The sequence below is a fragment of the Cinclus cinclus genome, chromosome 5 (assembly GCF_963662255.1).
Source record: "Cinclus cinclus chromosome 5, bCinCin1.1, whole genome shotgun sequence".
In the NCBI taxonomy this organism is placed as follows: domain Eukaryota; kingdom Metazoa; phylum Chordata; class Aves; order Passeriformes; family Cinclidae; genus Cinclus; species Cinclus cinclus.
The window spans coordinates 42,479,456-42,494,678 of NC_085050.1; the positions used below are offsets into that span (position 1 = coordinate 42,479,456).

Genomic DNA, 15,223 nt, shown 5'->3' on the forward strand with positions numbered 1-15,223 from the left:
ACCTATGACAGCAGCAAGAGCAAATCCGCCATGGCTTCTGAAACCTGAAAGTCATATCTGTTCAATCTGGAATAATTGCAGGAGTACATTAGTTACAGCTGTCTTTTTGTATTAATGGCTTATAGAATATATCAAGATTGCTTTGCCTTTTCTTCCCCCAACTGGAAGTTCAGCAGACTGTGTTCCTTTATAGGGAAGAAAGCTGATGGTAAATTACCATTGTTAATGGTTGATGGATAGTGAAGAAACCTGCTTGAGGCTGTTTCTCTTCAGCAGGTATTTAGTTTCTTTGAGAGAGCTTTACAAGAGGATTTGTAGCTAAGAAAATGTGTGGGGGTACACCAAAAACTTCAAATGGCACTGGGGGACAAATAGGAAGAGCAAGAAACAGCAACAATGTTCCGCTTGGAAATAATCTTTCTTGTACCAAATTGGATGAAAGAATTAGTAAGTCTTTGAGAGATGAAAGTGTCAGCTGTGCGAACAAAGTGACTAGACTGCTGCAAAACAGGTATGAATGTAACTTTTTTGATGTATATGATTTTTAGACAAAGGCATTTTTTTGTAAGACTAGAGTTATAATCATGTGCCTGAAAGGCTATTTTGTAAATTGAAAAAATCTTGATAGAAGCTTATTAATGACGATGCTGACTGGAGCTCCAGAAAGTCTTTCCTATTTGAAACTGAACCAGCATTCTTGATTCTGCTGTGTAAGATTTATGTATATGCAAACTGAGGCATAAAGGGTAATTGCTGTTCTTTTCAATTAAGGTTAAATAATCTTAGCTTCTCTTTCTAGTTTCCTAATTAGTTTCCCCTCTTTTACTGTTTTTGCCGTCTCCTGTGTTAGTGGGTCAAGTACTAACAGTGTGAGGAGCTGACAGGAGAGAATGCTGTGAAGTGGGGAAGAACAGAGGGGAACCCTCTCCTTTACATGTAAACTACCTCTAATTCGAGCATTACATCAGAGTAATCTGAAGTGGGTATAGTGTTTATTTAACTTTTGAGTTATCCTTTTCAGACATGTGCCAGCCTGTCTCCAGTGTCTGACTCTTTATAGCTACGTAGCTGTGTTGAAAATAAGGTTCAGGGTGGCTTTTTCCAAGTTTTAGCACCTAAGGGTGTCAGGATTAGTATTCTACACTCAGGATTGCTGATCTATGAAGCAGAAAAATATAGATAAATATATTGAGATGTTTCAGTCTGTTTGGTTCTCTAGCCTGTAGATGCTGCACTGAAGGAATGAGGGGTTAGTCACTTTCAAAAACAGGGTGTAAGGTCAACTGAAGTGGTTTTTGAATATATATGAATAGGTCACTCTTCAATTATTGCATGCATGCTGATAATTATAAGGGTGAACCAAAAGCTTTCTTTGTAAACATTAGAGTTTGGAGATCTATATTGACTGAAAGTATTTATTCAGGGCAGAATGAAGCAAATTTTAGTGAATTTTTCCCAGAAACAAATAAGTCTGCTTTGCCTTAAGTAAGAGAGATCTGCCTCCATGTCTCATAACTAATTGAAGAAATGTTGAACAAGCCAAAGGAAAGTAGCTTACATGCACATGTAAGAGAAAATAAAGCAAGCTTAAGCTTCTCTGGGGACAAAATTTTCAGGATATCTGTAAGGTGTTTCAAACTTGTGGCTGTCTTTCAAAAAATAGAAAAAAATCCATAGCATTTTAATATCTCTAGTAAACTTGGTTCTACTGTCATATGAACAGACACCTTGATTTGGTTTGTTTATTTTGACTTGAAGATAATGTTTATTAGCTCTAGCATCTTCCACATAGGGGAAAGATACAGTCTAAAGGTAAGGATAGGTAAGATAACCTGCTTAAACAGACTGATGGTGTTGAAGGAGCCACTTCTTCCTTTGATTTTTGGCATCATGCTTTTGTCCTTTTTCCCTTGTTCTGGCCTTGGCCTTTCAAGTCTTCTTGGAACTGATGCCCCTTAGGGAGTCAGCTCACTAAGCAGACAGAACTGACTTGGGCAAAAGAAAACTCAATTAACATCCCAACTAGCCTCAATACTTACTTGGAATGTATTGGGAACGTTTTCTTTGTGCCCTTTCCTAAAAGTGTATAGTTCCATGGATGAAATGATTTAGTGTAAGTCATGCTGCCACCAAGAGGTGCAGGTTCCACTGCCTTCTACTTCTTTCTTCCTCAGTCATGTTTCTGATTCACTTTCACATACTTGGACAGACTTCTGTTGCTACAGAGAATTCAGTTTATGGCAGGATCCAACAATTTCCAGAGCAGACACAAGTAACAGGAAGGGTTACATAGTTAAAAGAAGGGGTGAAAGGAGATGTGGGGCTCTTACTGTTGTGGTCAAATAAGAAAACATGTTCAGTTGGAGAAACCACATTTAACCTGAAATGCCAAGATATACACAAGATCATATTAATTTAGTTAATTCAGCTGATTTTTAAGAATTTGCAGAGCCCGGCATTGCTAAATAAGCAAGAAGCTGATATAGAGATAAGGAAGTCATTTTTGGGGGGTTTTGGTTTTTACGCATGTGAAAACAGAGCTGACTAATGAGTTTGTGTACTGTCTGTATTCTTCAATACTTTTAGATGATTGAACACCCCTGCTGTCCTTGTTTTGGGGATCTGTGTTACATAACCTCACTTAAACAATAAAGGGTGGAAGTACTGTGAGCAGTGCTCATCAGCTTTTGTGATGGGCATAAACATCCTGGTCATCTGACTAGTCTTGGGCCTACTGCTGTATTCCATGTGGAAGTAATGAGACTACATGGATTTGTATGCCTGTATAAATTACCTATATATATGTTTGATGTTATCAAATGAGAATCTCTTCTGTAATGGGTAGATTTCTACTGCAGAAACTGCTTCCGTAAGCAATGGCATCATTAAAACATTAGTTTGATATTTGGTTAGAAGTATAAAAGCACTATCTGAGATTACTTCCCTAGATTTCGTTTGCTAGTCACATAAAGCTCTGTATGATAGATTTTATGTAATTTCTTAGCTTGTTGCTGTCTGGTACTAGAGAATGTGTTTATGGTTCTGACAGACAGCAGCAATCTTTAGTTCCAGCATGTTGTGTGGAAAAGGCTGTTAAATTTACTTCTTCTTTAATATAAAATCCAGTTTATATCTTATACAGAAGTCAGCATTGCATGAAAAGCGTGAGGTTTGCTTTAGTGCTTAATGGGGGAGTTCATTTGTTCATAAGGAAACCTGAATTCATGCAACCCAACCTGCATGCAATTCTGCATCAGTGGGCAGATGCAGGGCTAGATTGGCTCAATCTGTGTCTGAAATGAATGTTTCTCAGTTTAGACTTGCAAATCTGTGGTCTGAAGTATGGATGCTGCTGTGCCAGTTGTGGAGATAAATAAGGCTTTACTCTTGCATAGAATTTAAGCTAAAGCCATAGAGATGTACCTTTTCTTTGGTGATAAAGGAAGGAAAGACCTGCAGCCTTTTTAAGAAAACAGTGTAATTACTTCAGATTGTCTGTTGCAGCAAGTAGATAGCTGTGTAACTGAAGAGGTATTGGGGTATCTGATACTGAAGAGTATCAGATTCATGTGGCACACTAGGATGAAGTGTATTGATGGCTCTGACTTCTCTTGCATTCACTATAACTGGATTTTGTAATAGCATTGCACAGGCAGTGGGCTGAGAAACTAGTAACAGTTCTTAAACAGATGGTGTAGTTGCAGCACTCTGTGTAAGCAAGGTGTGTAGGATCTTTGTTGGGCAACTATCAGCAATGGTTTCAGGTCTGGTCTCATGCAGGTTAATGTAATGCTGTGACTGCCTTTGAAAGGGAAGGCTTGAAAAGAAATCTGCCTGGCACTCTCAGCAGCTCTGGAGGCAACGTGTTACATACATATCAAGAAGTTTTCTCATTGTGGATGGAAAACAGTCTTTACCATCGTTCCCTGGTGGGAAACCTTGCATATTATGGTCATATGGTATACTTATATCAGAATACCTTATGGTGGTGATAGCTATCTGGCTTATTTGTACCAACTTGTTTAAAAATAGACCTCCAGATTGAGGTTTTTCAGGTTTGAAAAAGATGCCTATTTAGGCTTTGGTTTTTAGCTATGTTGAAAGAGCACAAAGAAGAAATTAAGTTGACTTTACTTAAAATCATTTTAAAATCACAAGTCTGCAAGTGTACTTCTAAATCAATTATCCTGGCTCTAGAAGGATTTGATAGTGTTTACCTCACTATTGATTTAAGGATGTTGACATAGCATGGAATAAGAGAAATAGCTTCATAAATTCTAGTCTTTCATCTGTAGAGGGGTTTAATGCTCTCCTCTCCATTATCTACCTTCCATTTCTGTAAAGCAGTTTGGGGAAATTCCCAAATGAAACCTCCTTTCGGGTGGAAGATCAGTGTGGCCTTGACTGAAGTCTGTTATGCAGTTTGTTGAACCAACAACTACTAATAACACTTGTACTCTCACCCCCCAGGTGCAGTCCATCAGTGCTCTGTGGCATTTCTTTATGCAGTTGTAGGTTTTTTTCCATTGATTTCAGCTTGTCAGCCACATAATCTGAAAAGTGTTTTCTGTAGCTGAAGCCAAGCAAATCTCCATGCTCTGGTGTGCAGACTGACTCCTTCTGGAATTAGGAAATGAGGTTTCTTGTCATTGCCATGAGAATCAGTTTAGCTGTTCAGCCCCTGTGGTAATGCAGTGAGGCAGGTCATGTGCCATGTTGTACCTCTGGAGAATGGACAGATTGTGGTTTGAGAGAATTCTTTTGCTTCAGGTTGAAGTTCAGGTATCTCAGTTTCATGTACTAAGTTATTTTCATTGTAGCTGGAGATCAAGTCTTAGTAATCAATGTCTGCTCTGTAACCCCTGAAATGTCTCAGAAATGTGGCAAAAAAGAATGGAACAACATAAACATTGTCTATCAGTTGCAAGACTTAAAATTTGGGAAAGTCTTAGCTTACATTGTCAGGAATAGGTCAAAGGGAATTAGGTTTGTGTTGCTTAAAGAAGGAAGAGAGTGTGTAAACCTTGTGCTTTTGAAGGGCTACAGTAGAGAAGAGGATGGTAATCCATTCTGTTTTATTGTCACTGGGAGTATTGCATAAAATAGTATGCTTACCTTAAAACAAGAATGATCAAAGATGTGTGCAGAGAAGAAAATAATGGTAGTTAAAGCCTGGAGCAGATTGCTGATACAAGGTTTTGTGTTCTCTTTTTGGAAAGTTTTGGAAAGAGATTTGATGAAAATTGGTCTGGCTGTGCCTGCCTTTGTCAGTGACACTGAGCTTGGACACTTCTTTGGAGTTCCTTTTTGCTTGGAGCTATGTGGCTTGCACCTTGGATTCTGTAAATTAAGTCTTTGCCTAATACCTGTTTTTTCACTTAAATGTACCTGCAAAGTAAACACACCATTTTAACATCTTCTGTTTCTAATCCATAGCTGGTCCTCTTCAGAATTTGACTTGAATGAAATTCGCCTGATAGTTTACCAAGACTGTGAGAGGAGAGGCAGACAGGTCTTATTTGATTCCAAAGCAGTCCGCAAAATTGATGAAGCTGTGGTTCAGGTATGAAATGTTAATTTTGCTCTTGTCCTACTGCTCTTTTGTTTTCCTTTCCAAAAGCAGTTACTTTAGTAGCACAGTGTCAACTTCTTATTCTTGTGATCTTTCACTGTGATAGCTGCAGCAAGCATATGTTAGATTACAACAAGCCTGTGAACATATCTGGTATTTGGTATTTACAATATAAATATGGTACTCACATGTAACAACTTAATCCAGATGTGCTTTCAGGCAAATAAATAAATTTCCATTTAAACTGAATATTTCTTCAGCCTTTCTAATGTTGACTGGATTTGCTTTTTGTTGTTAGCCCTGGCTGTACAATCCATTTCAGTGATGTCTGCCATGTGTCCAGAGGTGCTTTTTTCCCTTTGGTGCTTGGATTAGTGAAGTTGTTGTCTTTATGTGAATTAAAACAACTTCACTGGCTAACCACATTGTATTGTGTAAGCAAGATACATGGCAATATATATGGCCATGTAAGTTTTGGTGAGAGATAGAAGCAAGAGCAGATGCTGTCAAGATGCAAGTTTTTTGCTCTTCTCCCCACACACAAATTATGGAGTAAAGCTTCCAGCAAGCTTAGGTCATTTTAAGATCAGAAAACCAATAGTGTTTTCTGTTTTGTGGTACTTTTTCTTGTTTTTTTTCCTACTGCCTCTGTTTCTCTTCTACATTGAATTATTTCAAGATTTTGTTTGTTTTGAAGTTTGTTTTGTTTTGTTTTGGTGGTTTTTTTGTTTTTTTTTTTTTTTTTTAGAACCAGCAACTTCATCTTACTAGACTACCATGGTTTATTTCAGAGCTATGTATATACCTGTATAAGCCATGTAAGAAGAGTCACAACTTGCAGAACTTACGAAGATGCTTAAAAAGCAACAATCTCTATTTCAGTCACACAGTAAATATGCCATTGTGCTGAATCAGTAAGACTGATGAGCATCATCAGCTGATGTCTGATCAGCTACTTAAGAGCTTAAATGGGTCAGACTGCTTGTTAATCTTGCTTCCCCTCTTCCCCCACCCCCATTCCAAAATGAAGGTCATTACTTTGTATCTTAAAATTGTTTTAAAACAGCAAACAGCATCTTATAAAAAAATACATTTCTGGCTTCGTTTAAATACTTAAATTTTTCCACTTGCTTGAATACTTTAGCTAAAAGTTAACTACAAAATGTCTTATCAGAAACTCTCAATGCAACACTGACATAAAACAGATTATAACCTCCCTCATACCACATGATACAGGCCATAATCTGTGTTCTAGCCAAACACTAATCTAGGTACCATTTTAAAACAGCCAAAGTACCTTTAGCATCTATGTGTTTGCATTGCATTCAAAATGATTTTGAGCAATTGGTTGTTGTCAAGCAGCAAAACTGAAACTTGATTCATTTAAAATTAAGACAAAATTTCTTTTCAAACTCAGTCACATTTAAATGAAAGTCAAGGAAGCATATATGTATACTCTGTTTTTCTGAAATACAGTAAGACTTATTCACATTGAAGATTCAAATACATTGTTTGTCTTTAACCTGTTAATTCTACCAAATGATGGATTATTCATCCCTTGTTTTTGCTGGCTGTTCTTCTGTTTTAGGATCTATTAATCATTTGGGAAGCAAAGGTTATATGCAGTTTGAGTGATTAATTGTACAAATGATTACAGGAATTGGTTTGTAAGAAACCCATAAGATGAGATTTTGTTTACATAAATTTTGGCAAATATTACAGAGAGCCATTCATAACATTTGGGAATGATGGTCCCAAGAAACTGACCAATTACTCCTATCATATATGATACTATGAAAACCTATATGATAGTGTGAATGTGAGAGCAGTTGTACACTTGCTCTGATGCTGGCATTTAAAAAATATTTTAAAAGTGATACATATTTTTTGAACCAAATAAGAGTATTTTTTATTTCTGTTGCTTTCCTGTAGTTTTAAGAAGATTCTTGCCATGATATGTTTAGAGATGGGAGTTTTCAGATTTACTTTAATAGTTTTTATCACATTGTTCTGTTTTGACATAGAAAATGGCAGAAGAGACTTCTGTAAAGACTTCTGCCAGGAACTGCCAAGCAAGCAATGGGAACAACATTTCTTCCCATAATCCCTCTATAGGCTGTATGCAAAATATCAAAGAACATATACCGAAGTATCAGGTAATATTTGTTATACTGCGTTGCTTTTGTTCTTCCATTTTACTGAAGAAGTTTGTTTACTAAAACCTTCACTTAGATGCATTGAATGATTTTGGTTTCTATCACATTGCAGCTTAATCTGAGCCTTGAGATATCTATTCTATCCTTAACTTATGGGTGCATCTTAACCTTTTGGTCTATCTCTGGTCTTATCTTTCAAGGAGTTGTGAAATATATCTAATACCATTTTGTCATAAGACAGTTGTAAGAAGCACTATGCTGTTCTCTGTTCATGTCTCCTTATGGTTCAGGTCAATTGTGAAGAAGCTGTTGAACATGGTATATTAAGAGTCTCTTTAGTCTGTCTTACTATAACATTAAATTTTAGGTACTCTGGCTTGTTCTTAGAAAAAGCATTAGCATTCTACCTAGAAAAATGAAATTTGACACATGTATAGGTTAAGGTGGGAAAAGAAAATCATTAACTGGAAGGTGATTTTCTTCAGAATTAACAAACTTCTCTTTGAATTTGCTATTGATGATCAGTCTTTGATACAAAATAAGCAACTGATCTGAAGATTGCATTTCTAAGTATAATCACAAATAATTTTCCAATAAAAAAAGTGTTTCCAAGAGGCTTTCTGCAGAGGCAGGGAAGGTAAATTTACTCATTTTAATAAGGAAGTCAGTTTATTTTTGGGGGAACCAGACCACAGAATCTAAGTCCTGTTAACATCTACTAACATCTACAGCTTTTATCAAATACTCTGTTATATGGGAATGTTGCTGGACACAGATGTTTTCTTCAGAAATGCAGTAGATGTTTTTTCTCTCTTGCTGTTGGAGATCCCCCTGGAATAGGGGTAGCACTGCTCATCTAGTGAGCAAAATGCAGGATTTCTTCCCCCTGTACTTTCTAAACCCACAAGTGTTAACCTCACACTGAGTGCACACTGATCTTACTCATGGAAAAGAGGAATTTCTTTGTGTTCTCCATTCTGAATGCATCACTGTGGCACTAGGTTAAGTTGAAATAGTATGCCAAGTTATTTTTGATTTTGCTGTTCCCATCTTCTTGTCTGTGTAGTACACCAGACCAGCCTCTGATGTCAATATGCTGGGAGAAATGATGTTTGGCTCAGTGGCAATGAGTTACAAAGGCTCCACCTTGAAAATTCACTACATACGGTGAGTGTCCTTTTCTGTGATGCACTGTCTTGTCAGGCACTTGCAATTGATGACTCACTGAAATGACTGTTTATCCTTTCAGCTCTCCCCCACAGCTGATGATAAGTAAAGTCTTCTCAGCCAGGGTAGGAAGCTTCAGTGGAAGCAACAATAAGTAAGAACATATTTTTTTATGTATATATATATTTTTTTTTCCTTTCCCAGCCAGTGCAGTTGTCTTTCTTTCTCCTTTTGTAGTTCTGGTAGAAAATCAGGAAGGCAGCTGTGGTGAAGAATTCTCTTAATCCTAGTTAGGCCAGCCAAGTTTTTAATTTAAAAACCATCTCCAAGTTTCTACTTCTTAATTTGTCCAGGACATACAGTAAAGTTCAGAAAGGTACTTTGGACAATCAAAACCTCCATCTCTTCCTGCTGTCAGAAGGGTGAGGAAGGGATATGTTGAGAATGCTTTGCCCCCATATCCCACTTCTGTTTCCTTCAACAAATAGGCTGTTCTGTTGCACTTCCTCCCCAGAATGGTCAAATATGAATAAACTGAACCCCAAATGTCATATAAAGAAGCTTACAATAACTCAAATATAAAAAAATGCCTGTTTCCTTCCAGTTTCAGAAACCTACTTTTCCTTCAATTTGGTTGTAAACTTAATTTTCAGCCTTTTTTTATAAAACGAACCTAATTCTTAAGTTACTGTTAATGCCCAATGATCACATTCTCAAAGAACACTGGCTTTCCCCCCTATTTTAGCTTGCAAGATAGCTTTGAATACATCAACCAAGACCCCAGCCTGGGAAAGCTGAGCTCCAATCAGAATGGTTTGGGAACCTGTCGCAGTGGAAGTAATTTAGGTAAATATTTCCAAGTTCTATGTCTTTCTGACAACATGAGGCCACCTGTTCATTCAGTTTTGGCTTTTTTTTTTTTCCCCAGTACATCACCTCCTTGGGTTTTCCTTTTTTTTTTGGCATTTTTTTTCCATTTTCTCTACGTTGCTTTTGTTTCCTAGGTGTGTTACAGCTGTGTAGCAGCAAACTGCTGCAGGGTGTGTCTGAAGGAGGTCCCCTCCGGCTCATCCGCAGTGCTTCTTTCTTTGCAGGTTTGTGTGGAATGCCAGCCACAGTGTGACCCATCCATATGTACACACAAATTCATCTCCTTCTGAATCTTTGCAGGACATGCATAATTAGTCTCTAGAAACAGAGGGCTAAAATAGTGACAGCAGGTGTATCTGGCATATACTTGGAAAAATGGCAAAATTACTGTGTTTAAAGAAACTTCTATGCAGTATTTTTAAAGATTAATTAGCCCTTATGTTTCTTAGGGAACTTATGTTTCCTGGCTTACTGCTGGTTTCCTGCTAACATGCAAGTGTCTTGCTGGTGTACAGCTTTTTCTTCTCTTACCTCTTGCTACCTTTTAATTTGATGGCAGACATTCAAAATTCTTGAGCTAAGTCTGGGAGGCTTTAAGGGTTTTCTTTCTTAAGCAATATCAATTTCTTTAATTCTTAATCTTTAAGCTACATAAAGTATCCTTTTACAGGCAGAATGACAATCCATACAGGTGGGTAGATCTCAGGCCTAATTACTTCTGTTAATTACAAAAATGTGAAGTGAAATACCAATGCAGTTTCTTCACAGCCTTTTCAAATCATGCATGCTCTACAATTTGAGTAACTCTGCACTACTAACACTTCAATGTAATGTGACATAGGCTGAATGTTTCTTGCTGTGAGGCTTTGTGGACAGTAAATCTCAGCTCAGCAAGTGAAAGAGAAGCTTTTGACAAACCTTGTGCTAGACTATTTCATTATGATCTTAACCTGTGTTAAAGGACAATCTCACACACTCAAAGTTTATCAAGAGTGACAGGTGAGGGTACTACCAGCTGTCACTTTCAGAGTATATCTGATTTCTAATAAGGCAGACTGTATTCATATTCTTAAGCTCCTTAGAGATGTTTTTGCATTTACATTGGGGCAAATCACCTTCCTCTAGTAACATGATACTCAGCATAGGCTACTGTTTGCTGCCACCTCTCTTTACACCTTACTGATTTTGAGCACCAGTACAAAATGTAATTTTTTTGGTGTATGACCTTTAAACTTAAACATTTTTTAAAATGCTGACAAATAGTATGATTAATTGTGTAATATTTTCTGTTGCTCTGCTTTATTTGTTTTAGCACACAGCACACCTGTTGATATGCCTAGCAGAGGACAAAATGAGGACAGAGACAGCGGCATTGCTCGGTCAGGTATCTGCTATCTTGTTTGCCTGCTTTTGTAATTGTTACAATTCTTTGCTGCAGTGATTCACCTGAAATACAGACACCTCATGACCTGTAAATCCGTAATTGTTTTTATCTGCTAGGTGGTTTGCTTTCTGCATTTGCCCTCACCCTTGATGCAAAAATATTTGTAATATTCTTTGTTTACAGCCACTATGTTCTTGGTTCTTAAGCAATTTATAATTTGGAAGAAGAATTGGTTGGAGCCTTTACTAGTGCAAATGAAGATGAATTATTTTTCATACTGAATAGGAAAATTAAGACCAGAAGTCATCCTGTCTGTTGTAATGGGAGTGCAGCAACTCTTGGGAGAGAACACTTTTACTGAGAATAAGATACATTTTAGTGTGTTTTAGTAGGGATGATATCATACTTTATAACAAACGAATGTCCTCAATCAGCAAGATTTATTTAGAATAATTGTCTCTCCTGTTGCAAGTGGATTGTGATAAAAAGATCAGCAAGCAAGAGCAGTATTTGTGAGAAATTATTGTTAAGAGTATGAAGAAAAATATTTCACCAGCACTTTGTGATTGATTGTATGTGGGGTTTCTTGCTTTCTCCATAGCATCTCTGAGCAGTCTTCTGGTTACTCCTTTTCCATCTCCAAGCTCTTCATCATCATCTTCTAGCAGCTACCAACGTCGCTGGCTCCGAAGTCAGACAACCAGTTTAGAGAATGGAATTGTTCCAAGGTGGTGAGTGCAGCACCTTTCTTCTTAAAACTGTTTGGCAGTAATTTAAGCTAAACAGAGCTTAATCCTCTCTTCTTTAAAAGTACAAATTCTGTTATTAAATGTTCTCGACTCAGTCTATCTTCTGTGCATATTGCATAAGATTGCTTATATAAAAAAAGATTAAATTGGGCTGAATGTGTACTTAAGCCCAATTTTGGAATATAATTATTTTTATTGAATACATAGGCTGTGTATTAATATGGTGTAAACGTATAGGCTATGTATGAAGTCATATTCTGAAAAACAGATTAAACTGTTCCTGAAGGAGCACAGCATCCTGTTGAGATGAAAGGGACTGTAACAGCACTGCTGCTATAGTGACTTTATACTGTGATGAAGTCTGACGAGTGAGCAGTTAGTGAAAGTTTCGAGTAATAGCCCATGACACTCTCTTGGCTGGTACAGGATGTTCCTGATGTGACTTCTGCCAAAACAGGAAGAAAAAAAAAGCTGTGATCAAAAAACTTGGCTTCTGTTTTGGAATTTTATTAGCTTTTGTAACTCAGTGGCATAACAAAACATGGAATGCAGCAGACTTTTCATAGCTAACAAGCAAAATAGCAAAGTGTCATTTTGCAAAATAGCAAATGGTTCTTGATTATCCTCTCTCTGTACTCATATACCTGTACCCAGACACAGAATGGAATTAGTGGAGACCTACAAGAAATTAATGCTATTTGGCTTCTCCCTTTTCAGTTAAGAGAAGCATAAAAGCTGCAAGTTAAAATATGTAGTCAGTAAAAACTAAAAATTGAACCTCATTTGAAAAGACTTCTTTCCCTAGTGTCAACCAACACTTGCAGCTTTTTTCTAGATATTCTCAGTGAATCATTTTTAGCATGAAAAAATGTGCCATTGTACTAATGTAGCAGTCATGCTTTCTAAATCAGTTAGATTGTAGTTGAGAATAAACTGGTTGCTTTGAGTAAACAGTCTAGTTTCCTAAGGAAATAAGGCTGAGAGCACCCCATGCAAAAAAGGATTCAAACATCTAGGGTAAATAAGAAACTTTTAGCCCAGTTTAAGAAGTAGCCAAATTTTCACAAATACAAATTTGTGTAAAGTGCTCTGAAAGTTGCAAATTGTTTAGAGAAGAGTAGCCTCTTTGGGCTGCTTGCTTGCTGTTGTTGTTTTTTTTTTCCCCACACTGGAGAACCTGTGCTGGGGAAAGATATTGAACAGTACATAATTTTTTTTTCACTGTCTACAAGTAGAATTCTTTCTAAGCCAAAAAGCCTCTTCAGATACTTGTTTTCTGCTTACTTGCTAGAGAAACAGAGGCTTCTGCTTGACTACTTCAGTGCCACAGAGTTTGCACCCCATATTGCTACAGCCAAGATTCTACAGTCTTTGTGACTGATGTTTTAGGCAAACAGCTCAAAGAAATTGAGATGTCTAGCTGGAACTCTGCATAGTCGATTGGCAAGCAAGCTAGATTAGCAGTTTTCTTGAAAAGGCTTCTCTCTCAGACCTAAATTCCTCAGTTTCTGTTTCTAGGAAGCAGTACAAAAGCTTGTGATGTTTCTTAGATGCTGACTGACCATCCTTTCCCGACTTCCTTGGGAATTTGTCTCTGTATGCAAGTTCCTGAAGTTCAGTTGAAGTTATGTTTTTGTCTTGAACTCTGTTTTCCCACAAGCTGGTTTTTTTTCCTGGGATTTGTGTGTTTTATCCTGTGTTCATGGCTCATACCTCTGTGATGAGAATTTTTTGTATATTTAACTTTGTAAAACCAATTAAACTGTAAACCACTTAATTTTAGAATGGACTAAGAAAGAATGCCTAGCCCTGAGTCTTCCCTTTTGTTAATTGCTTCGTAGTGTTCTATAACTACTACAGACTCCATTTCAAGATAATTCTGATATGAAAATACTTCAAACTTTCAATTACCACTCACTGATATTGCAGTCTTAACTTAAAAGAAACTCTAAAACCAAGCTATTTCCAGATGATTTCTGCTGCTCAGAATGTCTCCATGGCTTTTTGTCTTTGTTTCCTTTTTTTCCTATGTTTTCTCAGTAGATAAAAACCCATTATTCAGTTGAAGTTCCTTCCAATAGACATTTTGTCCATGCTGTTTTACTTATGTATATACATTATATATGTATATATAAAAGGGTTTTTTTCAGTGAAATTGATCAAGATTCTTAAAGCAAGAAGAAAATAATTTTGTAAATCCAGCAGTATCCATATCTAGCACTGCAAGGGTGAGGGAATTGCTACCCTTTTGCATAAATGCAGTAAAACTTATGCTGGGCTGAGACTTGTGGGTATCATCCAAATCAGCTGCGTGTGCAAAGCAGTAGCTTGGATTTTATATCAGATGGCTGTGGAACTCGACTCTTGATTGAGTCTTGAAAATCTCCAAGGATGGAGATTCCACAGCCTCTCTGGACACTGCTGTCCCCTTGATTGACCATTTTTCCCCCATTTGACATTATCTGCGAACACACTGAAGGTGTGTTTTGATCCATAGGCCAGGCTGATAATGGAAACATTGAACAGTATTGAATCTTGTAGCAGCCCATGTGTAATATTGAGAAGAGATATAATTCTTGAAAGAAATGTGTCAGAACTATCAAGGAAATAAACAGAACCTGGGGAAATAATAATAGTTGTAAAATAGCCACTGGGTGGGTGGTTTTTCTTTGTTTTTTTTTGGTTTTTTTTTTTTTTTTTTTTAGTTTTAAGCAGAAAACAAATCTTTCTAAGCTGAAGTGTACACAGCTTTGAGCTCAGCAAAGGTGTTTTTGTAGGCATTAAGTTTGTTTTCACAGTAATTAGTAAGTGGTGATATTTTGACTTCAGTTAAAATAAGGAGTTTTATTTTGTATGGTTGAGGTCAAACATCCATCTCAAGATGCCAAAACAATATAGTTAGTATAGGTTTTATGTTTCTCAATTTCCCTCATGAGCAACAGTCCAGATTCAAGAGTATCATAGATATGCTGCTGTGTACCTGGAGAGGAGCTTGAGTGCTGGATGCAGTTCACAGCTCCAAAGTTACCTTTAACCTTTATTGGTTATGATTTTGTGTGATGTATCTCCGTTCCCTTTTCTTCATCTCCCTCAAAGATAAATCCAGGAGGGAATCTAATGGCTCTGTTTCAGAGGAAAGTATTCACACCAGGCCTCTCTGGGGATTGTCATCTTCCTATTTGGACAAGCACAGGACTTATCCATCAAAATGTCAGGTGTCCTCTGTTCAGAAACATGTGGCAGCAAAGAGCCTTATGTAGTCAGTCAAAGGAGTTCAACTAATTATACCTTCCATTATATAGAGAGCTATGAGTAGAAGCTGAAT

The 15,223-nt window shown here is 37.1% G+C and overlaps 1 protein-coding gene across 1 annotated transcript in view; it reads left to right on the forward strand.

Annotated features, from left to right (window-relative positions):
* Positions 1–15,223, forward strand: part of FNIP2 (folliculin interacting protein 2) — a 46,244-nt gene that overhangs the window by 16,630 nt on the left and 14,391 nt on the right. Inside the window, exons 2-9 of the mRNA XM_062492879.1 lie at positions 5,437–5,563; positions 7,597–7,728; positions 8,795–8,895; positions 8,978–9,049; positions 9,641–9,741; positions 9,900–9,989; positions 11,078–11,149; positions 11,751–11,880. Of these exons, the coding sequence (XP_062348863.1) occupies positions 5,437–5,563; positions 7,597–7,728; positions 8,795–8,895; positions 8,978–9,049; positions 9,641–9,741; positions 9,900–9,989; positions 11,078–11,149; positions 11,751–11,880 (825 nt within the window). The remainder of the gene's footprint in view (positions 1–5,436; positions 5,564–7,596; positions 7,729–8,794; positions 8,896–8,977; positions 9,050–9,640; positions 9,742–9,899; positions 9,990–11,077; positions 11,150–11,750; positions 11,881–15,223) is intronic.